This window comes from Amborella trichopoda, chromosome 11 (assembly GCF_054954075.1).
Source record: "Amborella trichopoda isolate Santa Cruz 75 chromosome 11, AtrichopodaSantaCruz75HAP2 v2.0, whole genome shotgun sequence".
In the NCBI taxonomy this organism is placed as follows: domain Eukaryota; kingdom Viridiplantae; phylum Streptophyta; class Magnoliopsida; order Amborellales; family Amborellaceae; genus Amborella; species Amborella trichopoda.
The window spans coordinates 41,059,084-41,085,435 of record NC_142346.1 but is presented as its reverse complement, the minus strand read 5'-3'; the positions used below and the strand labels follow the sequence as shown (position 1 = coordinate 41,085,435).

At 36.8% G+C, this 26,352-nt stretch overlaps 1 protein-coding gene and 1 long non-coding RNA gene across 4 annotated transcripts; both read right to left on the bottom strand.

The window, feature by feature from the left end:
* Window positions 1–209: 209 nt before the first annotated feature.
* On the bottom strand, window positions 210–2,115 carry LOC18432891 (transcription factor MYB52). 2 transcript variants are annotated; one of them, XM_020666424.2, is made up of 3 exons: window positions 1,480–1,799; window positions 1,072–1,303; window positions 210–961 (listed from the first exon to the last, which is right to left on the bottom strand). In XM_020666424.2, the coding sequence occupies exons 1-3, from the start codon at window positions 1,625–1,627 to the stop codon at window positions 820–822; spliced, it is 522 nt and encodes a 173-aa protein (XP_020522083.1). In that variant the 5' UTR covers window positions 1,628–1,799; the 3' UTR covers window positions 210–819. The 2 variants fall into 2 exon arrangements, with proteins under 2 accessions (XP_020522083.1, XP_006843047.1); XM_006842984.3 differs by having other exon boundaries at window positions 210–1,303; window positions 1,480–2,115.
* A 14,032-nt stretch (window positions 2,116–16,147) lies between these two features.
* Window positions 16,148–22,772, bottom strand: LOC148779909 (uncharacterized). 2 transcript variants are annotated; one of them, XR_016044803.1, is made up of 5 exons: window positions 21,974–22,537; window positions 17,751–17,825; window positions 17,585–17,653; window positions 16,810–16,903; window positions 16,148–16,678 (listed from the first exon to the last, which is right to left on the bottom strand). It is a non-coding gene; the product is annotated as an uncharacterized LOC148779909 (long non-coding RNA). The 2 variants fall into 2 exon arrangements; XR_016044804.1 differs by lacking the exons at window positions 16,810–16,903; window positions 17,585–17,653; window positions 17,751–17,825 and having other exon boundaries at window positions 21,974–22,772.
* Between the last annotated feature and the right edge of the window lie 3,580 nt (window positions 22,773–26,352).

Here is a 26,352-nt window from a genome sequence, read left to right as displayed (position 1 = left end):
CGCCCTAAGAAAAAGTATGAAAAAGCAAGGAACTTTGGAATAATAAAGACATAATCTTTATGTTACACACCAACAACAAAAGAAGATTTTCTATGATGAAAATCAAATTTTCATGCAAAAATATGTAGATAATTATTACCTAACTAGTTCTCTGACTAAGTGTCTGAGATTATCTAACTAGAGTTTGTTACTAAAAAATGCTAAACATGTTTATAAGTCCAAGAATACGTAGAAAGCTTATGAATGAAATCCTAAACAGAGTTTCTTAGAACTTGATCTAAACCAAGTTTCCACCATACAAACTGAAAATTTGTGAATACTTGGAAAGAGTTCATCCAAGTACATTTATTACCACTTATTTGAACTACCAGAGTTGTTGAAACCACCATCAAACAAGGATAGTTATTGGCTACTCAGTTTAAAAAGATGGATAATTCATGGATAGATTCAGATCCAATCAAACCTGTGAGGGCATCCAAAACTATCCAGATTAGGTTTACCCATTGAGACCAATAACCCTTTGCATGAAATGTTCAGTAGCTTACTGTACACAAAAGGGCTAGATATCAATTTGATAAGCCCACACCAAGGAAGTCTATAAACCCAGTATTTTTCTTTTTCATGGCCTCACTTCCCACTTCTTCCTGATCATCTTCCTTACTTTCATTCCCAAAGAACATGTAAGTAAGCTGGCCTTGTGGATTTTGGATCTCATGTCCACTGCGACAAGATAAACCAGAAAAATTGTATGAACATGGCTCTCTTCGACTACTGTTGCCGTAAAACTCCGAATCATAGCTGTAAAACTCCCTCTGATCACTAGGGGCAGCGAAACCACCCCAAGTACATGGAAAAGGCCGCCCTATCGTTGAAAAAGAAGGAGATAATAACCCTACAGTTGCCCTTGTTGAAGAGGGCAGTGCATATCTGACATTGCTGAACTGATCTCGAATTCCCAAACCTGATAATGTCATGTTACAAGGATCAAAAACTGTAGAAATACGATAATAAGGCTGTGAAGTTGTGGTATTGTTGCTCGAATTATCGCTGTGTGTTATGAGATGGTTGCACCTTCTCTTGTTGACAATCCTGGATCTCTCTCTGTGCTTTCGAGCCATGATCACATGCCAATGGTTTTTGACTGCGTTGTCGGTGCGACCGGGAAAGAGGCGAGCGATCAACGCCCACTTGTTACCGTGATGGCGGTGTGCAGAGAGGAGCCGCTCTTCTTCTTCGGGAGTAAATGGCCTCCTGTTGATCCTCGGATCAAGTTGATTGAACCATCTTAACCTGCAACTCTTTCCTAATGGAAAGAAAGTACATCCATCTTCAATCCTCAAAACAAACTTAGGGAAATTGGCCTTACGTTTCACCTAACTTACATCTTGCATCTCTCTCTCTCTCTCTCTAACAACAACTATAGACATGTAATAAATTCAATGGATTTAAGTGTCAAGGATTTCAGTGGTCTGGTTATACCTGATCGACCTTGGAGCTTCTCAGCAATGGAATTCCAGTTTTGGGGGCCATATTGCTCGACCAGCTGACGCAGCTTCTCGTCTTCGCCTGGTCTCCAGTGTCCCCTAGGGCTAGATTTCTGATCGTCAACGCTGCCGGAATTCTCCATCCCTCTCTCTATCTCTCTATTTCTCCCTCTCTCTCAGGGGACAAGGTGCCCAAAAGGATGGATGGGTGGTAATGGACGTGGTGGTAGAGAGAGAAAGAGAGTGGGAAGAAGATGGGAGGTCACTTTTGTTGGTTTTGCACGATACTTTGTGTGTGTTTTAGAGAGAGAGAATGAGAGAGAGAGAGAGAGAGGAGCAGATGTATGTATATAGTTGGGGGCAAAGCAACTGGACTTGCGTGTTGGTTATTGGATCCAAACCTTCTCCATCAAACCCCACCTATCCTGTAACTTCCGTAACAATATTCTTCATTTCATTATCTCTCTCTCTCTCTAAGTCCCCTTTGAAACACAAAAGAAAACACAGTAATTCACTACTCTAACCTCTTCTCTCTCTAAACATAGTGTCCACTCTCTCTATCTCTCTCTAAAAATAGTCTCCACTCTCTCTCTCTCTCTTTGAGCATGAGCCTAAAATATCTGTGTCCCTCTTTTTCTCTCTTAAACGTGCAGGAGTCTAAAAATAGTGTTATCAGAGGGCAGTTTAACTACCCCGATCTTCTCCACTATGTACATTTATACGCTTTTTCTCTTCACCATAAAGTTTACAACGGTCCCCCTTAGTCTTGGCCTTACTTTCTTGCCTCTGCTCCGGGTCCCATAGACTTATCCAAAATTCATGCAGGTATAAAAAATAGTATCCAAAAGCTGTGTTTAGGGGTTGCAATGGACTTGGACCCGAGGATAGACTAGATCTAGGTTTGGGTCGGCGGGTTGCGTCCAAGTCCAAACCTTGGACCCCAACACTATTCGGGTCCTTCTCTGGTAAGGTCCGGGTCTAGATCTGGTAATATTTTTTGGGTCCCAATACATAAAACATATTTAAATATAGTTAAATACATAGATATCATCATTTTTGGGTCGGATCAAGGTCTGAGTCCCACACTATATTTTAGGGTTTCGATCCGGTGAATTTGGGTCTAGGTCTTTGTCCCACATCATTTTTTCACCACCCTTGGTTATATAAACATAGAAGCTATGTGTTTAACGCAAATACAAGTGTCAGAAAATATAAATTACAAAATTAACTTTTAAGCATAATATGTCAGTATACTACATAAAGAAGGAAAAAAGTTTATATAAGGTGTTAACATGTAAAAGTAAGATGCACCTCAAAAACCCACCAAAGAAAGCGTTCCAACGTTGGGAAACTATATCGACGTCGAGATGCATGGATATGATAAAAATACTTCAAGCCCTAAAAATAGTTTTTCTCCTATTTTCATGATTTCAAGTGTTTGTAGATCTAATTGATTAACATTATATTTGGAACTTTAAATTTTATGATCAGGGGTTGAACAAGATTTTTAGGTTATTATAAGATTTCCGACACCAAAACTACATCTTTGGATGGAAATTGATGGTGCATCTTACTTTGATTGTTTAATATAAACACCTTATATAAACTTCACTCTACATGATTTCAGGTGGTATCAAGTACTTTTATTGTGAGATTTCAAGGGAATAAAGGTTAAGTCGGATAAAGTTTCGAATCATCTATGGCTTATGAAGTTGAAAATGTATCGAATAATTTTTTAGTAGCATTTTATTGAATGTAGTTTATTTAAGTGGATTTCTGAAATTTAATCAGCCGACTATTGTTATGTTTTTTTTTTCCATAAAATCGAAGTATCCCCTATAGTCGCAAGACTATGGGGGATAATATGGTTATGGCGGTCATCATCGTCCACTCACCGGTGATGATAGCTCTTCAATAATGAGTCCCCGTCTCTCTCCATAACCACCCAATCCATTGATTGGACGTTGTTGATCCTGATGACCACATGAATTCCTTAGGGTTACGCATATATTCCATTTCCCATTTCCCATTTCCTGCATGGATTCATGCTATATGAGGAGTTTTTGGTCTACAAATGTTCCAGCACTTGGATCTAATCTAAACCCATTTGCTTGAATTAGTTTTAAATTAAAAACATTTTTGAGTCATTAGTGATGTAGAATAGACACACTCTGGGTAGAAAAAAGTTTATATTGGGGGCAATTTTATTTATAGAAATAAGGTTGTGGTGTTCGATAACTTTCATTTATATTATTATTTTTATTTAAAAAATTAGCACTTTTAAAACCGGATCTACCCAGTTAGACCGGTTGAACCGGCTCGTTCACCAATTACTTGAAACCGACCATTGGCCAGAAAGCGGGATCAATTTTTCGAACACTGACTTGCAACCTTATCAGAGTCCTCAACCCTTTTCACCTACTCAAAAAGAACCTTAAAACTTTTGCATTAATGAGTAAATGGAAGGTACAAAGTCCAAAAAGAAACAAACTTGTGTAAAAAGAAGATCAACGAGGGAGAATTCTACTTAGGGCATTATGGGACGCCCCTTTTGAAACCTAATTGAGGAATTCCAAGGAATTCACTGTAGTGGTGGGCTCTTCAAATTTTCAGCTTTACAAATAATGCTCAGTCAAAAGCTGTAATAACTAAGCTCCTCAATGCTAAGAGATTCTAAACCCCACGAAACTCTCTCTCTCTCTCTCTCTTCTAGGAATGTTCTCTCTCTATAAACTTTTAATCTATCACCAAATATAAATGAGACATAATACTAAGCCAAAGATTTCCTACTCCCACAGGCATATACTGTCTGTTTACTCTGTTGTATAAAACACAATCTAGGAATACTTTTAAGACCCCGAATTTTGGGAATGTAACCTCTTCAAACCGTAGACTAATCTCAATATAAATTTTTTTCCAAATTGCACTGTCACTGTCCTTGAACAAATAATGCATCAAGACTGAACAAAGATTTTCCAATTATTGGAAGGTGAGATCTAAGTGTTAGACAACTCAAAATTCAAATTTTTTCTTTTGAAAATGATCATATACTAATCGTTGGCCAATAAAGTTTTATGCTGAATGAGTAAATGTATAGTATGCTCCTGCAGGAGCATAGTATATGAGTGTGTGTCGGTGCAAGTCGTACATTTTACGGAAATGAAGAGAGAGAAAGAGTTAAGCAAAGAACTTGTAGAGAGAGAGTACGAAAATCTATAGGCACACGTATGGTTGAATCTAAGAGATATGCTAAGAACTTGTAGAAAGAGAGTAAGAAAATCTATAGGCACACGTGTGATTGAATCTAAAAATAAATTGAATCTACCGATAACAAAGTATTATTAAGAAATTCTGTTTCATTTTCAATTAACCACTTTGCCCCCAAGTCCTTTGACGTGTTGTTAAGATATAGAGGAGATGGATGGTGGGTTTACGTTATGGAGTAAAATAGAATTATAGGAAGCAAAACAAAGACCACCAAAACTTTCTTGTTTGGGTGTCTTAGTTGTCATGTATTAATTTTCAAGGAGTGTAAATGCTACTCCTCTTTTTTTCTATTTGTATTATGTGCACGTATACTATGTTCCTTCGGGCGCATAGTTTACTTCTACTCCCTCGGTCATCAGATGATCTACTTGACAGGTTATTTTCGTTATGAAAATTTGGTAACCACTTATAATCACTAGATGATTATTCTCAAAAAAACAACAAAAAAAATTGAAATTTGAGTACTTAGATCTCGCCTGCTAAAAATTAGATGGTTTTTATTCAATCCTGCATTATTTTTTTCAAGTGCTTAGATGGTACAATAAGAAAAAATTTGTAATTGAGGTTAATCTCCAAAATTTGGAGTCGTGGAACTAATTCTTGGTGGGGTTTGACCCGAGGGAGTAAATAGACAGTATACTCCTGAGGGATTAGAATATTATTTGGCTTCTATTATTAGTGATATGGTAGAGAGTCATCTACTTGATAATATTAAAATGTATAAATAGAGAAGATATGGTTACGAGGGTTTCTACTTTTACCTGTGCACGTTGTTGTCCACCAGCAAAACTGTTGTCTATCAACAAATTTGGCGTCCATCAATCAATTACTTATCTGCAACGGAAAAGACCGTTAGAGAGAAGGTCTTTTCTCTCTCTAAACATTTCAAAAGTCTCTTCCCATTTTCACTGTTTCTCATCACTATCTCAGTTTTCTCCTTTAAGGGCATGGAAATTTTAGTTTGATAATAGGAAGCTGAAACTGGATTCGGGAAGTTTTAGGTTCTTAAAAAATGAGAACATGCAGCTTCCATATACTTTGTCTTTTTAAGGAAGTTCGCCTGTTGTCTTTCTCTTTTTTTTATGCTTCTTAGGTTCTCTCTCTCTCTTACTCTGTTTACTTCTTTTTCCCTCTGACTATGTGTTTCCTCTCTCTAAATTTTCTCTTTAAACCTTACATTTCCTGTGACCAACTCATCCTCAAAACTGGGTCATTCTCTTTTTTTAACTCTTTTCTCTCTAAATGTGTCTTTTCTCTCGAATGTCTTTCTCTCTCTAAATCATCTCTCTAACCATGGTTTTTCTCTCTCTAACCGTGCCTCATCTCTGTATCATCCCCTTTCTCTCTCAAACTCCTTTTTCTCTCAAACTCCTTTCTCTCTCAAACTCCATTCATTCTCTAATCATCCCCTTTCTCTCTCTAACTCCTTTCTCTCTCAAACTCCATTCATTCTCTAATCATCCCCTTTCTCTTTCAAACTCCTCTTTCTAATGGTATCATTTGTCTCTAATAGTGTCATTTCTCTCTAACCGCGTCTTTTTCCTCTCTAATCGTTTCTTTTTGATCATGTCATTTCTCTATCTAAATATGTATTTTCTCTCTCTATATGAGCATTCCCTCTGTATGCCATCTCTTTCTAATCTGTCCTTTATCTCTCTAACTCCTTTTGCTCTCTCTAAATATGACTTTTATTTGTCATCTAACTCCTTTCTGTAGTTGTCCTTTAACTCCCTGTATCCTCTCTTTAATCATGCCCCCTATGTGTGCTTGTGTATGAGCGCGCACGTGTGCGTGAAGCTATGAAGTAGAATTTCTATGAGATTTTGTTAGATTATTTTGAAGCCTTATCTTTGTATTTAGGAAAAAATTTATATAAGATTGCAACCTTAAAATGTAAAATTCAGGTGCACCTCAAAAATTCAACATAAAAGGTTGTTTTGATGTTGGAAAACCTTCTAATTGTTTATCTCAACATCGAGATGTATAAATATGAAAAGAAAAAAACTTTTCAAGAACAAAAAAAAGTATATCTTGCAACACATTATCTTGGCCATCCATTTTCAAGATTTTCATGTGTTTATAAATATATTTGATTTGAATCAGTTTTAGAGTTAAAATTTTAGAATTAAAGATAAAAATAGATTCTCAAACCATTCTAAGATTATTATTTTTTTGGATAAAAAATCCATCCTAAGATTTTTTACTCCAAAATTACAATTAAGATAAAATTTGGAGGCACGCCGTAACTTGATTGTTTGTTTAAGGTTGCAACCATAGAAGGTAGTCAAGTAAGTATTCCAGACCTTCCATATACTAATACTTACCAACTTCCAAGGACCTAGAGTTCCAAGTTCCAAAGAATTCCTAGCTACCAGCTACAAAATTTGCCCCTAAATGACGATTAGGAAGTCTCTCTCTCTCTCTCTTTCTCTAAGTGGCCATCTCTCTCTGTCTAAACTTAAATGACCATTAGGAAGTCTCTCTCTCTCTCTCTCAACCATTTTCAAAGTTTCTCCTTCCTATCCCTCTCTCTCTAAAAAAACATGCATGTATGCAAAGGTTTGGCGTAGCTTTCAATGAATGAATGCGGATAACCGATTACTTGCTTAGGCATACATTTATACCACTGACCTTTTCTTATTACAACATTTGAAGACCCACCAACGGACCATTCTGGCATTTCCAACAACCCCACATCCGATTCACCTTACTGTTTCAAGTTAACCCATCTTTTCTCAACCACACTAACTTTGACATGGACTTCCAAACAAAGCCTTGAAAACATCAATAAACCAATCCCATAACCATCTAAAATAAATACCACCATCTCCTTTTAATGCCTAGGCAACCACGTCTTAGAAAAAGTTTATATAGAGCTGAGGCTCTAAACAATCAAGTTAGCACACACCAAAAAAATTTCACTAGAAAATGTTATTTTGATGCCTAAATATCCTCAAGTTGATCATCTCGACATCAAGATGTGTAGACATGAGAAAAAAAAAAGATTTCAAGTTTTAGAAATTGCGCATCTTGTAACGCATTTTTAGACTGTCAATTTTCAAGAATTTCAAATTTTCACCGATCTGCTCGATCTACACTTTTTTTGAGCTTCAAATTTTATAATTAGAGATGAAAATAAATTTTCAGGCCATAACAAAGATTTCCAGTAGTGAAACAACATCTTTTCAATACTATTTTAAGGTGTGCCTTACTTTGATTGTTTAGGGCCTCGGCCTTACACAAACCACACCAAAAAACAAAAAACAAAAAATGCCCATTTCATAATTCACTGATTTCATGCTACCCATCTTTGTAGAAAAGTGCTCCCACCACACTCTCCATGCAAACTGTAGCATCCTAAACGTAGACAATCCTCTTTACTATACATTCAATGCTAAAGTACAAGCCTCTTTATTTCTTTCAACTTATGCCACCATTGTTGAGTGCACCATGAGCTTTGAGGATGCCATTTAGGGCAAAAAGAGATGGCCCAACTTGCCACAAAGTCTTGTAATCTGTTTCAAACCCACTTCCTCTAAGGCCATGACCTGGTTCTCAATATCAATCCTTTTCTTGCCATGCCTAGTTTATGTGGCTTCCATTACATAGATCATTAAGTACTAACAATTTTGGAAGAATAATGAATGCTTGAGTATCAGGTCTGATGGCCATCCCTTTCATAACTAATTAGATAATAACACGATGACGATTCGTAATTTAAGTGTTCACAGTACCCTGACTAATGTGCGTCTTAGATTGCTTTCTTAGCTTGACCATAATCGGTTACATACAATGGAAAATGACGTTGTAGCTAAAGTCGTGTTCGCAGCCTAGAAAATTTCAGTTACTTGTAAGATCCAAATCCTAAGCAAGCAAACTAGTCATAATCTATGCTTTTAGGGGACAATTATCTTCTGTTACATTGATTAAATGTAAAATATTTCATGTTTTCTTTGTAAATAATTCTAGGACATACGTCCTTGACAATGCATTCTACCTACTATAAGCTAGTGCATTATTTTTTTGACCAAATGCTGAAAATTTTATTTTAGAACTGAACAAATTGTGAAGCTTACACTACCAATGCAGAGAATTTGAACATTATTAACTGTTGTTACTTTCACGTGGTTTGAAGAAATCATTTCTTAATGATGCTTCTTTCCATGTATTTTTATATACTTTGTGGTTGGGATTAATAATTTTAATATAGACCATGTATCCCTCCTTTTCCTTCTCATACATGGTTCTCTCCAATTTGCATTTATGGTTTGCAATTTTTCCCTTTCGTTTCCATGGAATTACAGGGAAAATAAATGTTTGTTTATTATGGAGTTTGGAACATTCAATGTGCCATCCCATGTCACAAATTTGAAAAATAGGAAAATAAAAAGAAAAGACCAAAAACTAACTTGATCTTAACTTGATAAAAAATATATGAAAGCCATGAAATTGTCAATACCCATGGTCAAATTCTTGTGCATTGCAGTTTAGAGCCCTCAGGTTGTTAGGACCTAGATTATATTATTTTGACTTCTATATTCATGCAAATACTATGACCAAGTAAGGGTTTTCAATGGGAGAAAAACCATGTCCTTATTCATAGTATTTTAATAAGAATTGTGGAAGAATGTGGTTTATTTATAAATCATGACCTGGATATGGTGAAAAACTCCTAGAGATTGTGGGTTTTGACAGAGTTACAATGCCCCACCACTGAGGAATAACTTTGAAGCATCTGCAACTAGGAGAAGAAAAATAAATCAATGAACTCGAATTGTGCTTAACGAAATTGCTTGTGAATTAGATATCAATAAATAAATAAGGACTTCGGAGTCCTCCTACATGTTGAATTTCCTGATACTTTCAGTTGCTCAGTGGTGCTAGCCTCTGGAAACACGTGTATTACTTAATGGTGGTAAATAGGGGATAATGAGAGGACACTTTTTCATGCAAAAAAGCACATAAGAAAAGTAAGAACTTTATCACAAGACACAGAGGATTGATTATCTTTGGACTGAAAATTTAGAAGGAATAGTAAATCGAGCTCCAGACGCATACGAGCATCGTAATAATGGTGAAGAATTTGCAAGTGTCTTGAATATGGACAGCAGTCACCTAACTTGAGCTATGACAGAAATGGGAGAGAAATCTTTAGCCTATCAAGATCAAAGAACAGCTGATTTTCTCTAAATTTTTGTGGCATTCACTCGGAAATGTCACGAATTGTTTAAATGGTAGCCATGACAGTATATTATTGAACGGGTGCTGCGAAAAAATAAATTGGTCACACAAAGTAAAAACCAATTTAGAATTTGATGATCAGATATAACTATGTGTTTTTTCCAACTAGCTAATTAGCAGATGATAGAGTATAAGCTGTTGAAGCTTTATTGATTTTAGCCGACCATAGAACAGTGCTTGAGCACCTTGACAAGCCCAAATATCAAAACCAGAATTTGAAAACTATCAAAATACCTTTTTCAGTTTAGTCATATTTATTTTGGAAGAACGTAGTCTTTTTCCCACTTAATTTTCCAATGTGGAGAGTCCAATTGGTACGTAATTAACCCCAAACAGAGAAAGAATAGGGGTTGCAACGGGTCCAAACCCGAACTGGAGCTGACTGGACCTGAACCCAATTGGACCCACGGATTAAGTTCGGGTCCAATATTTGGACACAGACCCAACCCACAGGATCCAATTTTTAGACCCATACCCGGATCCAGGTGGGGTCTGGTCATCGGATCCGGGTCCGGATCCATTACCACCCCCAAGAAAGATCAAACTTCCCCAGACCACAATTATTCCCAAAGTGGTGATATCTTAACAATTATTTGAGTTCTAGGAAATTAGGTTCAAGCTAATTGTAGACTTCCTTTTGGGACGCTTATAGGCCACTCTCCGACATTCAAACCCTAATCAGTCTCGTTCTCGATTGGCCTGCGATGGCCACAAGTGGAAGTTTCGCCTCACATTTTGGGGTTCTCATTTAAGCAATTTATTAGGGGTGGCAACGGGTCAGGCCAGGTCTAGGTCGACTCAAACCTAAATAGGTCTAACTTGGAGCTAGACCCAGGTCGGATCCATGTTTAGAAATAAAAAATATATATTTCATGTATTTTATAATGTGGAAAAGTATACAACGAGTACGAGTGGCAACGGGTCGGGTCCGACTGGACTCGGACCCAAATGCGAATAGTATTTGGGTCTAAGTTTTGGACCCAGACCTGACCCATCAGGTCCAATACGTTGGACTTGATACCCGTACCCGTGGGTCCCAGGTCTGGCCGGGTCCATTGCCACCCTCACTATGACCTTTTTCTTTTCTTTTCTTTTTACCCTTTTTTCTTATTATCATATACTTATTCACAACAAGGTCATAATCACACGCCAATAGATTTCAAGTCGTCCGATTTGTCGTTCAATAGCTAAAAATGACTACGAGTTCTTATTATATACGATCCTTAATACACCAAAACGAATAGGGCTTGAAGTATTTTATTTCCAAAGGTTTACGGGTACGAGACTGGTCCAACTGGACCGGGACCTGACTCGCCAGGTCCAAATATTGGACCCACACCCGGACCCGTGTCAGGTATACCTGGTGGGTCCGGGTCGAATATAGGTCCATTGCCACCCCTAACAACGAGACTATTTTCTATTAATACAAGGATATCACAATCGTTTTTGTCCATTAGATTTTAAATCGAATAGTTGTGAGTGTGTCTTTGTCTAGATTCAAAGTTTAAAAAGAATTTTTTTCAAGTTTGTGATATACCCCAAGCCATCCAATTAAATGGCTAGGAGTACTCGCTAGTTGTGACCTCCTTGTAACAAAGATAAATAGTCTCATGCTAATAATATAGAGTCAATATTGTTTGACTTATACAGTTATATAATTCATATTTATATATTGACCCCGACCCAATAGAGTTCAAGCCGGACCTACACCCGCACCCGATACAGGTCAGGTCCAAGTCATTTGGAACTGGATTCAACCTGCCTGGTCCAACACATAGACCCGTACCCGGACCCACCCATACAATTTATCGAAGACAAAGAGTTCCTTTCATATGGGCTTGTCTGGAAGTCACCACATACCAGGTTTTGGTGCTGTTTGGGAGGCATTTTAAGCAAGGGGCAATTTGTGGTTGAGAGGTCCTTTTAGGTGCCATTTTTTAAACCCAATTAGGTGCAGATGCACTCAAAAAACACACCCATTTTGTGAGTGAGATGAAAACTCAAAATACAAGATTATATCCCACAAGCAAAACTCCATATTTTGTTGGACCACTAACCACAGACACTCAAAAATACCTTGATTTTGCATAAAATCTAGGGGTTAATGAACCTCATTCAATTTTATAAACCACAAATTTGCACCAATTGTGCGCACAGATCCCTTTATAGAAACATATAGCTGTAGCTTGTGGCCTAGGGTTGCCAATGATATGCACCGCCCGAGATTTTTATTTCCTATTCACCTTTCCTTAAGCCTCTCACACAGTATTTTTTTTCACAAGAGTGATTTTTAATGTAGCATAGGGCTTTAAAAATCATTGATTCAGATTGGGGTTGGAGGATAACCGGGCAGATTCCATCCCGGAATTGGGAATTGGCACCTAGTATCTCTATGTTCCTTTTTCTTCTTCTTCTTTCTTTTTTTTAACTTTTTTTTTTTTTTTTTCTTTGATGGTTTAAAATTCAAATCACCGAAGAGACATAGGAAAGATGGCTCTATACAATTTTTTTTTCTTTTTTTTATTGTAATTTTTATTTTTGCCTGAGTACTGATTTTGCCGATCGAGAGTAGTCTAATAGAAGGACAATCCATGTTTTAAAACATTGTTGTAGCCCCTTAAAAATAACACAATGATGAAAATACCCCTTGTTATTGGACATGCATTAAGACCTTCTAGCTCATGAACATATAAACAAACACTCATACAAGGCATGCAACTATGGTTCTTAGGCAAGCTTTCTATACTTCCCCTACCGTATAAAATTTATATATTTCCCCTTATCCAACCGTCTATTCTGAATGGATGGCTGAGATGACCCCAATCACAATATCACACCTTTGCACTATTTTATTTTTAATTTTTTTCTACAAAATATTTTGATACCAAATTTTGGGAATCCACTCCTCTTTTAAACTTGCACCTGCAAAAAAAATAAAAATAATATTCTAAAAAAAGATCAAAATTCCATTGAATGTTTCAGGGGTATTTTAGTTATTATATAATTTTTAGGTGCACCCCCATTGAGTTGATGGCACGTACCAACCTTTGTATTCATATAATTTGTAGAAAAAAAACTAAAAATAAAATACTATGAGGTGCCAAATCTAAAACGATCAGTGACTCACTTAATCTAAATTGAATGGTTGGATAGAAATCTAAATTGAATGGTTGGATAGAAAAGTATATAGCTTCCATACACTAGGAGAAGTATAAAAACATTTCCCTTTATATTTATAAGCTAATCCAAGATAAAGTAACAAATGGGAAAGAGAAACTTGCAAGATTTATTGTTGTAGGTTTCTTAGAGGGCAAAGGAGAAGCACGTATTAGGTGGAAGAGGGTCAGCGATCGTTTTGAACAAACGAAGCTGAAGTTGCCTAAACATAAGGTAGATAGATGACATTTGTAGGGTAGGGAAGGGCATAGCCCACGTAGTGTCGAGGATCTTGAGAACACCATTGCGGAGTGTTTGGACTGACCACTTATTCTTTAGTAGTGGTCTTTCGAGTACTTTTATTTAAGAACCAAGTCAAAACATGTTTTTTTTGGTAACTTTGGTAGCGAAAACAGTGTTTTGAAGCAAACAGGGTCAAAAAAATGGGGCTTACTTAGGAGTAGGCAAAAGTGGACTAAACATCTCACTCAAGTGTTTATTTAGGGCTGGCTATGCAGCAGGGGCCCAGCCCACGAACTGTGACCCCAAGCCACGAACTGTGGCCCGAGGGTTGGGCTAGGGCCAATGCTTGCGTACTTCAACACGGCATGGCCCGGCCCTCTTTTTTCTTGTTTTTTATTTATTTTCTTTCCATTTGTTTTTTGCCCAGCCAGGCCCTAAAAGGGCCAAGGCCTAGTCAGCCCTATGGGGACAAGGGCTCGGCCAGTTGCCACCCTTATGTTCAGTGACTGTTTTCTAAGAAAATATACTTACTTTCTAGGGAAAATTATAAAAACCCCTCCAAAATCAAGTCTTCTATCAACTTAAACCCCAAGTTAATTTTTCTCACTAACCTTTTTAAAAACCCAGCTTTTCTAACACTAACCCCCCCGACACAAAAAGTAGCTTTTTTTTGGCCGAATATACCTTTCCCGTACCTCAAAAAATTATTTTGCGTCCAATTAAACTTATAACAGGACCGCAATAAACAAACGCCGGACTACTCCACCAAATGCCGCACTGCACGTAAAAACGCCAGATTGGGGCAGTTCCAGTGACATGAAACATCGGACTACCCCAAAAAACTGCCAGATTGCACAACGTCGAACTGTAATACAAAAAAGCTAGACTAGCATGCCCAAGAGTCGGACTGCTCCTCATAATGCCAGATTGGGGCAGTTCCAGTGAAGAAAACACCAGACTACCCTACCAATATGCCCGATTGGACCCCATATAGTGCCGGTCTGGTTCATCACAACGCCGGACTGGGGCAGTTATAGTGACATCAATCGCCGGATTGACCCACAAATTCACTGGAATGAGCAATGCCGGACTAAGATAAACAAATGCTAGACGAACGTCCCAAAATGCGGGACTGCCCCTCATTACGCCGGAACGGGTAGTTCCAGTGACTCTAACACCGGATTGCACTGTTCTTTGCCGGACTGACCAAACAAAACGCTGGACTGGTCCACAGAATGCCGGACTGGTTTTTCCAGTGAGATCAAACACCGGAATGAACAAAGACAACACCGGACCGAATGCCCTAAATGTCGGAACGGTCATCAAAATCACCGGACAGGAAATTCTAATGAGCATAAACAGCGGAACGACCAGCCAAAACTCCGGACTGGTGCCCTTAAACGCCGGACCGACCTTATCGCATTACTGGAGTAGTGTTCCATTGATCTAATCGCCGGACTGCCCCCATAAATTTTCGAACTGATAGAGAAAATCGCCGGACTACCCCTTGCAATTGTCAGATTGGATTTTCTAGTGAGCTCAATCACCGAATTGACTTAACAATTCGTCGGACTGAAGGCCCTTAATGCCGGACTGCCCTTATAGGATCGTCGGACTTTCAATTGACCAGATGTCGGATTGCCCAAATAATTACCGAACTGACCCAACATTGCGCTGGACTGCTCCTTTAAAGTGCTGGCCTTCTCCTAGTGATCGTCGGACCGTGCATTTTAGGTGTTGGAGTGCCCCTCATGATCGCCGTAGTGCCCCAATATATCACCGGACCGCAGAGATTTTCATGAATTGTATGTGATTTATGATACATTGTAGATGCACATACATATATCCCTGTGATTTCAATGTTTGTCCTCATATGCCGCTTCAGATTCTAAAAAGAAGACATATATATATAATTTCAATGTTTGATGGCAAGAAGAAGACATGCCACTTAAGAACACAAGTCATTTCAAAGTACAAAAACATTGTAGATGCACATACTCTGATACCACTTTAAAATACAAAAATCCTTGTGATTTCAATGTTTGTCCTCAGATGACATACACAAGCCACTTTCAAAGTACAAAAACTATTATAATGGGACATTTCATTAGCTAGTTACTTGATAGAGTAGCTTCAAAGTACAAAAACTATTACAATGAGACATTTATTTAGCTGGCTACTTCAAAGTACAAAAATACATATTAATTGAAAGATACAACTGAATTTTCCTTCACCTCAACCATTTTTTTAGCCAACTTGTAATACCTTTTCCCTGTACATCTTGCTTGAATATCTCCATCTCTTTGTGATCTTGCATGCTGCCTTGATTCCTCCTGTAAGTCTGACACATCTTGAATTTGCAGGCTTCTGCTATTGTCATTTCTGTTTTGTGTACTCTTTTCATCTCCCTCTTCGGTCTTGCTTTCCTCATCTCCCTCCTCAATCTCGTTTTCCTCATCTCCTTCCTCAGTCTCGTTTCCTCATCTCCCTCCTCAATCTCGTTTTCCTCATCTCCATCATCTCTCTCCTCACTCTCGCTTTCATCATCTCCATCATCTCTCTCTTCGCGCTCATTTTCACCATCTCCCTCCACCCTCTCCTCGGCATTTGTCTCCATAGGACTATTTTGCAACAACAAATCATGTGCTGCTTATACGTAATGTCTTAATTCACCTGCTAATACTTCACCCCTAAGTGCAGCTTGTAGTATCTCTATACAAGTTAATCGATACAGGTAGAAAATGAAAAACAAAATCAAAAATTATTTTATATGCATATTAAGTCAATAAAAAAGAAAATACACAAATTACATAATATATTAATGTCCTCTCGTTATGATGGTCTGCGAGGGGAGATAAATGGGATTATGATTGCAAGGAGGGGCACAGGGAGTATTTCTATAATTTGATTGAGACTGTAAGGGGGGCATACTGAAGTATTTTTATATCTATGGGTGAACATATTGTACCAGCTCATATATTCATTTGTACGCATTCCACCATATTTATCTACGTCTGCTTTGACAATATTGCGTCTTGTTGATGCTAGTCGCTTATCTCGGCACTCAACTTGTCAATCCAACTTTTGGGATGTAAGCCGACCTTTTCCCTCCTATCCCACTTGGGTAACCCAACAGGAATAGCTTGCATCATCCCAAATTGCCGCAATACATGATCAGGCATATAGAACTCTGCAATGTTGAAATATGTCAACTATGACTGTTGCAACACGTTTTCTTTACTTAGTGTATCTTGTGGACTGTACTCCTCATAAAGTTGCCAAGTCACCTACAACAAAAGCAAAACGCAATAATAACTTATTTGTATTTGTATTTATCTATAATTACATAAATACACTAGCAAATAACAAATCGTGTCAATTGAGATGTCATCAAATGTTGTTAATGGGTCGTTCCTACGTGGTTGTTTCTTCCATTTGTAAGCTCTAGGCATTTCTATAGTGATAGTTGTAGGCTTGCTGCCCAGAGCTGGAATATACTCATAGATCCAACACTGCAAAAGAAATATCTAGGATGTAAAAATATAGCAAGAAACAATTACTTTGAAGCCCAAGGAATTGTAAATATCTCAATATTGACTATAAAAATTAATGAACGATACAAGATTCTTGTAGTAGTGTTGTTGACCCACTAAAATGTATATCCCCATCCACAACCTTAGATAAGGAACGATACAAGAATGTAAGCGTTGCTGCACCCCATACATACTCTACTGCCTCATCTAGATCTCAGTACAGTTGCAGGTAACTTGTCAGCGTTGATCCTTGAGATGCATTAGCAAATATAGTTGTGTCGACTAAATACAGGAGATAAGCTCTAGTGTGTTGAAGCAATTTTAATTTGGTAGGTTTTTTCTGTAGTTGCTCAAATTTCGTCATCAACCAAGTATGTTTTAGTCGGCTCAACTTATCACTATTAGGGCAATCTCCCTAATACTCCATGATGAAAGCCTTGTAGTCTTTAGGTCTTATGCATGTTATAGGCTTGCCTATCACAGGTATCTGTAATATGTGCCACACATCGTACAGGGTTGGAGTCATCTCAGCAACAGTTAACCGTGCGGTATTAGTCACTTACACCACTTTCCAATAAAGGTCATCAGTAGACTGCAATCGATATGTGTGACCCCTATATTTTTCAAGGAGATCAAATTGGTTTTTCTAACCAAAGCTACCTGTCGTGGATCCAGCTCCCATTTCCCCAGGGTCTTAGTTGATTCATCAATACGAAAATTGTCTTTCTTCTGAAATGGATTCAATAAAATATGTCAATAATTATTAACAATATAATAATTATCTAATTAATGTAAATCATGAACTAAAGTAAATTGAGTATCATACTTTTTCCTTTTGATCGGAGGAAGTGGATGTGCCCCTTGTTCCACTTGACAGTTCTAGGTCTTGCTTCACTATTATCTATTTATATTATTAGAGTTTGCATGTGCACAACATATGAATTGGCCAAAATAACTACAACTACAAAATTTAGACTTACACAAGTACAATAACAATAATCAAATTAAAAAGAGAAGTTAAAATGAAAGGCCTGCAAAATTTACATTTGTACAACTACAAGTACAATAACAGCAATCATATTACAAAGAAAAGAAAATGTAAATAAAGTGTGCTTCTTAACCAAAAATAAATACAACTACAAGTATAATAACAACAATCACGTTAAAAAGAGAAGTCAAAATGAAAGAGCTACAAAATTTACATTTGTACAACTACAAGTACAATAACAACAATCACATTACAAAGAAAAGAAAATGTAAATAAAGTGTGCTTCTTTAACCAAAATAAACACAACTACAAGTAAAATAACAGCAATCACATCACAAAGAAAAAAAAATAAAAATAAAGTATGTTTCTTTAATCAAAATAAACACAACTATAAGTACAATAACAACAATCACATTAAAAAGAGAAGTCAAAATAAAAGGGCTGCAAAATTTACATTTGTACAACTTCAAGTGGGTTCTTTACAAGTTGCCTATTATGACTAGTTCCTTTGCACTGACTACATTGAATAAGTCGCACTGGTACTTCCTGTGACTCGATGTGCTTCTTTTTAGGTCGGCCAGGAGGGCACCTTGAGCGAGGTGGAAGTACTATTACTCCCTCCGGATGAAGTTGTCTACGTAAACTATGCCTAGACAAGTTGATCAAAGTAACTGGCATGATAGCTATGGAATATGGTTCCCAAAATTTCGCAACTGTAAAATATTCCTAACAATAGTCAGCAGGATCCCTATTCATTACTTGAAGGGCTTTACAAGCATGCTTGCAAGGCAAACCTGCTATTTGCCAACCCGGGCATTCACATTCTCGTGAAATAATATTTACCTTGTAATTTATGCAATCACCTCTAGCTTCATAAACTGCTCCATTTGATGCCACAATGATTCTCATGGAAAGGGATTGTTTTATGACATTTTTTAATTCGTTTTGTGCCTTTGGGGTAAGTGTTGTAGTCCAAATTTTAGCTTTCAAGCTGCGAGTGACCATTAATTCAAATCAACGCACTGGAAAATTGACATATCTCGTGCTTCTAGAATCCACTTGTTATATGACTCAGCCACATTAGTTGTTACTTGGTGATATCGATTATGCTTGAACTGTGATGTGGCCCAACGGTTTGGTGAGACTTCCATGAACCACTAGGATACGTCCTCATAAAGTGATTTAATGTCCATCATCTTATCAAAATACTCTTGATGTCTATATGCTCTACGAGCACGGATAAAGGCACATACAATTGCCTTCTTAACATCATTAGGTATGTATTTTGCTTCTTTCCTAAAATTCTCCGCTAAATGACGCTCACAGAAAGCGATCTAATTTCCATCATCTTATCAAAATACTTTTGATGTCTATATGCTCTACATGCACTGATAAAAGCACTACATGCGCTGATAAAGGCACATACAATTGCCTTCTTAACATTATTAGGTATGTGTTTTGCTTCTTTCCTAAAATTTATCACTAAATGATGCTCACAAAAGGCATGATGGACATTTTCAAAGACTTGACAAACAGTATCAACTAGACTAGGGTGTCTATCTGATAAAAAAGTAATTTCACGATCCGTCCCAATAGCAACCTTTAACGATTTCATAAACCATAACCAATTATCTGTATTTTCGGCATCCACAATTGTGAATGCAACAGGAAACATTTGTCCTTCCCCATCGAGTGAGTTGGCAGCAAGTAGAGTCCCAAGATATCGTGCCTTCAATGATGTCCCATCGAGAAATATAAGTAGACGACATTCATTTTTGAAGCCATGTATTGACCCTTAAAAAAGTTAAAAACAATCGACGAAATCTATCATCTGGCGATACTTGTCCTGTCGCATAACTACCAGGATTTGTCTCCATCACACGGTTTACATATGCTAGTAACTGGTTGTATGCATCTTCTTGCGAACCATGTATGTCTTTGATGACCGTTTCTTTTCCTCGCCAAGCCTTCCAATAGGATAATTCTAACTCATAATCTTGAAACAAATCACTCATGATTTCTCTAGCCTTGTAATGTGTAGTGTCCCTTAATTTATCCTTGATTAATGATACAACAAATTTTTGTGAAGCTCTTCTCTGTACAGCATTGCTTGTCCCAATATTGCATGAGTGATCTCTTATCCATGTTTTGATTATGAAAACATTCATCTTGCCAAGCTTCCCAGCATATATCTCCAATTTACATCCTTCACCATTGCATTTTTCCCTTACGCGATACCCCTCATTTTTAATAAAATGATATGTGAAATGGTTTGCTATAGCAAACTTGCTAAGGGCTTCTTGAAAATCTTCTAAAGATTCAAATTGTTGTCCTATCTTAGAAAGTGCATTCTCCCATGTACTAAGCAACCTTGATGCAATGCTTTGTTCGGAGATTGAGATTAAAACATTAGAAGATTGTCGGGGTCTGACCTCTTCGACTGTCATAGTATTATATGAAATACTTCCATCCCTATGTTCACTTCCATCAAATACATAGACAAGAACTTCATTCTCACCTTCATGGAAATTCAACATCCTAAAAATATCGTCATCATTGCAGAGGTTCACAATAAATCTTTTGTTTCTCGGGACAAATTATCTCAAAGATATTAAGTGGATGTCAAGTGAGAACCGCTCTGCTACGTATTTTCGCATGTCGTCTAACCTAGTACTACTGTTAATCATAAATTTACATGCATCACCACCAATATAATCTAAAGTCCTATCGACACTTGTTCGGAGTTCTCCACCAAAAATACAATAACTCAATCTGTAATCACCCATTTTCTTTTGTCCTGCACAATATTTGTAAAAATTTACACTCTATACATTGCATTACACAATCTTAATGCTAGACTTAAACTTGCGGAAGTTTAGCAAGCTATTAGATTTTTTTCAAAGAGCTACAATTAAATTTTAACAGGAGGTATGCATATTGTTGGGGATATATAACCTATAAATAACAAGAGCTACACATAATTTTATTTTTTAATGAACTAAAGTTAACAAAAATAATATGATGGATTATTCATATCATAATTGACAACAAAAGAAACACAATTCCAACCAGTACAAAATAAAGAATCTCTCTGATTTTATTTTATTTTTTATGTTTTTTTATAAAAAGAGCAACTCTATAATCCCGACCTTCTCCCTGTAACATGCACTCTCTTCTAGGCAATTTTTTGTACATCTAACTTCACAATGAGTCCCATCTTTGCTAAGATGTCACATTCATGCCCTAAAGATACCACATTCAGTTTTTTATACAAAAGTAAACAGTTTCAAGCAAAAATTTACAACTATCAATAGCATTCAAGCCGTAAATATACCACTTTCAATTTTTTACACAAAAGAAAACAATTGCAAACAAAAATTTACAATAACATTCAAGCCCTAAATATACCACATTAAAAATTTTATACAAAAGAAACCCGTTTCAAATAAAAATTTACAACTACCAATAACATTCAAGCCCTAAATATACCATATTAAATTTTTTATACAAAAGAAAACAGTTTCAAACAAAAATTTACAACTACCAAAAACATTCAAGGCCTAAATATTATACATTCAATTTTTTTATACAAAAGAAAATAGTTTCAAATAAAAATTACAACTATAAAAACTATTGATGCCCTAAATATACCATATTCAATTTTTTATACAAAAGAAAACAGTTTCAATAAAAAATTTACAGCTATAAAAAACATTCGAGCCCAAAATATACCACATTCAATTTTTTATACCAAAGAATACAGTTTCAATAAAAAATTTACAGCTATAAAAAACATTCAAGCCCAAAATATACCACATTCAATTTTTTATACAAAAGAAAAGAGTTTCAAACAAAAATTTACCACTATTGAAAACATTCAAGCCCTAAATATACACATTCAAACCAATCTCTATTCTTTTAGATAATCTCAACCGAGTGTATAATCAAGATTGAGAAACAGAAACACATGGATTAAATTTATACTACTTGATCAATTTAAAAACTCAGATTAAAATCTTCATTGCATGCATATGATCAATTTTATTTCTCAGATTTCATACCTGTGGGCTGATTTAGAGCTAAAATCGAGTTCCACAAATTCGCCTGGTTTGAGGAAGCCTAATTGAGGGGTAAATCGTGAAGAGAGAGAGAGAGAGCACCAGAGGGAAGAGAGAGCACCACTTCAGAGCTTCTCTTCAGGGAAATGAGAGAGACGAGCTGGTGCTTTGCGTTGTGAGTGGCGACCCGGCCGTCAAAACTCCATCTTCTCTCACTCACACGACATTCCACCTGCGCACCGAGAAGAACGTCCCTGGAATTGTAGACTGGTTTGGGTGGTGCACCTGGGTGCCTTTTACCAGGATATCACGGCTGAGGGTGTCACAGCTGGGTTGGAGAGCCTGTCATCAGAGAGAGAGCCGGTGGAAGACGGTGCCTGCTTGGAAGACGGCAATGAAGAGAGAGAGCCGGTGAAGATAGTGCTTGGTCGTCCTGTGAAGAAAGAGAACGAGAGCAGAAAAATGGTGTAGAGAGAGAACATGAGGTGTAGAGAGAGAACACGAGAGTATATGCAAAAGATAGGCTTAAAACTTTTGTTAAAGGGAAGAGAGACGAGAGGAAGCGGTAAAATGGTCATAGGTTTAGAACTTTTGTTAGGTGGGGGGGAGGGGGGTGGTATTTGTTAGAAAATATAGGTTTTAAAAAAAAGTTAGTAATGAAACTTTTGAAGGGGCGTAAAATGATAAGAAAGCTATTTTTAGGGGTTTTTTTAATTTTCCCTACTTTCTAATTAGTAGTCAATTCGTCCGAACACACCTTATGTGCAGTTTGGCTAGACCATTTATCAAGGAACAGTTTTACGCTCTCCCCTGCCCATTCACAAGTTAAAAGGAGAAATGTTTGGGCCACTCAGCTTTTCCTGGGTACAGGTGGTCTCGTTCCCTTACTAAAAATATTGCATGTTGCATAGTGTCCCGCCTATTGTTCGTAAAATCACCTGATCTAACAGCTACCAGATCTATCAGCTAATCGCCTAGTTAGATCGGAACCAGCCACTATCCGATTTCGGTTTTGGGCGGTTAGGGTGATCAATCGGTATTTTTAAATAAATAAATAAAATAAGTATATAAATTCTCAAAAATAAGTAATTTGATTTATAATCCATTTTAAATATTCTTTACATTATGATAAAGATTAAAAATTGTTTTGGTCATTAATACTCACTTTTATATTTTTCTATTTTTTTTAGAAAATTTTAAAATAGCCCTTGGAAAATATAACATGGGTTAAAATACACTTTTTTCATTAATTTTCAACCTCGTTTAAATGTGTTTTGTTTTAATCATTCTTTATATGTTTTTCATATTTTAGTAGTTTTTTTTTTGTATTTTTTTTATTTTTTTTAACAATGTTTTGACCGCTGGGGACTTGCCTGGTTAGAGCAGTTGAATCAGCCAGTTTACCGGTTAGGCCTGTTAAACCGCTTTCAGAACCATGTTTGGTTAACCATTTTGATTCGATTTTGCAAACACTGATCCCGCCCATGTACAATGGAAACTAAAAATGCCCTTGTTTCTAACTGCCCTATTCATAAATAGAAATACAAAACTGTCCAAACAAAACCTTAAACACGGTGCCAGTGCCTAAATGCCATGTTGACAAGCATTTAGAAAGTCTAAATCGTACTAGAATGGATTAATCTCTGGTATTGGCACCTAGCCCTGTCTAGAGGAGGGCCCTATCTTATATTTTAGTCAAAGAGTTCGGGCTTAATTGGTTAGCGCTTGACGATTTACAACGCTACGTCCTAGGCTCAAGTCCTATCACATATAGGGCCCACTCCCCACTGACTCACCCAAAAAAAAAAAAAAAGAGAAAAAAAGGAAAAAAAGATGAGGCCCTTACCATATATTTGAGTCAAAGACAAGAACCCTATATAGTAGATGGGATTTTTTGTTGCATACTTGAATGAGAAATATTATTTGCTCTCATATTTTGGCAACAGAGTTGAAACCATTTACAAAGTGCGAGAAATCTAGGTTGGGCAAAGTATTTTTTTCCTTTTGGGGGTGTGGGGTTAGAGGAATATCATTTGCCAAAATATTTCCTACTCATGTGGGAGTATATTATGCATATACTCCCTCGGGTATAACAAATGCTATAAATACCTTTTAGATCTCAATTTTTGGGGATGTAATCTCTACTATCTATAAACTAATCTTAATAAAAACAATTTCCAAAATAAGCATTTCTATATACTAGAAAAATGATAATGCCTGAAGATTGAATAGAGACCATTCAATATTTGAATAGCCAGATCTGTGTCACACTCAAAATTAAAAAAAAAATTTATTTTGAAAAAAAATCATCTAGTGGTTCTTATGTGGTTCCCGAAATTTTTGACTAAAATAGTCTTTCTAAAGAGGCGTTTTCCATGAGGGAGTAGACAAATAGTATAAGGAGGTCACAATCACTTTTAGCCATTGGATGCGAAATCCAATAAATAAAAATGTATCACAACATTCGAGAAATTTTATTTTGGACTTTGTGCCCAAACAATGACACATCTTTAACCAGCTAATTTCAAATCTAACGGTCAACGATGATTGTGACCTCATTGTATTAAAAATAAATGTTATGGTCTCATTATATAGTTTTCTATAAATCAAAGGGTTTTAATATGTATTTTACCATAATATCCTTTTTTATGATAGATTAGGATTTTTTATTTATTCTTTGAAAGACTAAATATTAGAGAGATTATGATTATATATAAAGGGAAAAGTTTACATGGAGCCAAGGCTCTAAACAATCAAATTTGAGCCTACCTCAAAACTTTCACTAGAAGAGGTTGTTTTGATGCCCAAATATCTTCAAATTGTTCATCTTGACATCAAGATATACGGACATGATAAAAAAATAGATTGCAAGTTTTGGAAATAGTGTATTTTGTAAAGCATTTTTGGAGCGTCAATTTTCAAATTTTTCAAATTTTCATAGATATGTCGATCTACACTATTTTTTAAGATTTATACATTATAAATAAATATGAAAATATATTTTAAGGCTATCACAACGATTTTCAATATTGATGTTCGCGTATGGATATCTATCATGTTAGTATTGATATACATCATTATGGATGCATATCAGTACGGATATATACTTGTATGGGTCAATATCTCTTAATAAGATTAGGTGTCTAGGCATCTCTTGATTATGATAAGATTAGTTAGTAATTATCGATAACTGTTGGTATCTATTTAGAACCGTTAGACGTATATTTAAACGGGGTCTTGTATATTCTTTATCAATCAATACACAAAGAGTTCTTTTCAGTATTATGAGATTCTAACATGGTATCAGACCATAGATCTCAACCTCAGATCTGAGGTGGAGCTCATATTTGATCTCAACCTCAGATCTGAAGTGGAACTCAGATCTAATCTCAACCTCAGATCTGAAGTGAAGCTCAAATCTGAGGTTTTTGTAGCCTCTTTGCTCTACATCGAGGCCTCAAATTCATTAAGAATTTCATGTCGCTTTGGCCAAGCATTTGGTTTCTAGGATTTGGCAAGAAGGCCAAGCATCTAGAAACCTCTCTGCAAAGTAGGAAACCTCTCTGCAAAGTAGGTGGACTTGGCAGTCAGGATGTGGGAATGGCAATAGAAATCCAGTCGTCCCTCTTGTCACTTGTGGAGCCTTAACTCCACGTCGCTTGTGGGAATGTCTCCAAGCACACACTCCCTTCCTCCCTCACTTGCCTCACCTAATTTCTTCTCACCTACCTTTACCTTGACGTCATATCTTTGACTCTCTTTCTTGCCCCCATCCAATCAATACAGGTTTTTGTTTTAAGCATTGAAGCAAGGCTCAGGGTCCAGGGATTAATAGGGGGCAGTTAAACAAGTCAATGGGTTTATGTTTTGCGAGGAACAACATCCCACATATCACTTGGAATCTGATCTATCTTCTCAATCTCCCAAAGGTTGCTTCTATTCCCATTCCTTGCCGGTGTTCCCATTCTTCTCTCTAAGGCATAATGAGGGTGGTAAAAGAAGAAGAAACTTTTCTCTTTTATGTCTCTAAATCCACCTCTGAAAACGACCAATCTACCACATCTGAAACATCCCCCGTATGCCTTTTTTGCTTCCAGATCTTGATTTGAGAATCCAGATTCGTCTGAATTCTCACCCAACCACTCTAATGTGATATTATCGAGTTTTCCGTTATTCAAGCATGTCTGATGATCGAGATTTTCATTACTCGATCATGTTTGTTCTTATCTGCGAGCTTTTGTTACTTTAATATTGTATGATGATCGAGTTTTTCGTTATTCGATCATGTCTGATGATCGAGTTTTTCGTTACATGATCATGTTTGTTCGGATCTGCAAAGCTGCTGAATCTGTTTCGAATCCACACTGAGTTCAGCTTTCAAG

Bases quoted from the DNA above. Each gene is read 5' to 3' on its own strand.
- LOC18432891 (XM_006842984.3), bottom strand. From the start codon at position 1,627: ATGGAGAATTCCGGCAGCGTTGACGATCAGAAATCTAGCCCTAGGGGA. The intron at 1,304-1,479 runs GTATAACCAGAC...TCTTTCCATTAG, and splicing joins GAAGCTCCAAGGTCGATCAG to GAAAGAGTTGCAGGTTAAGA.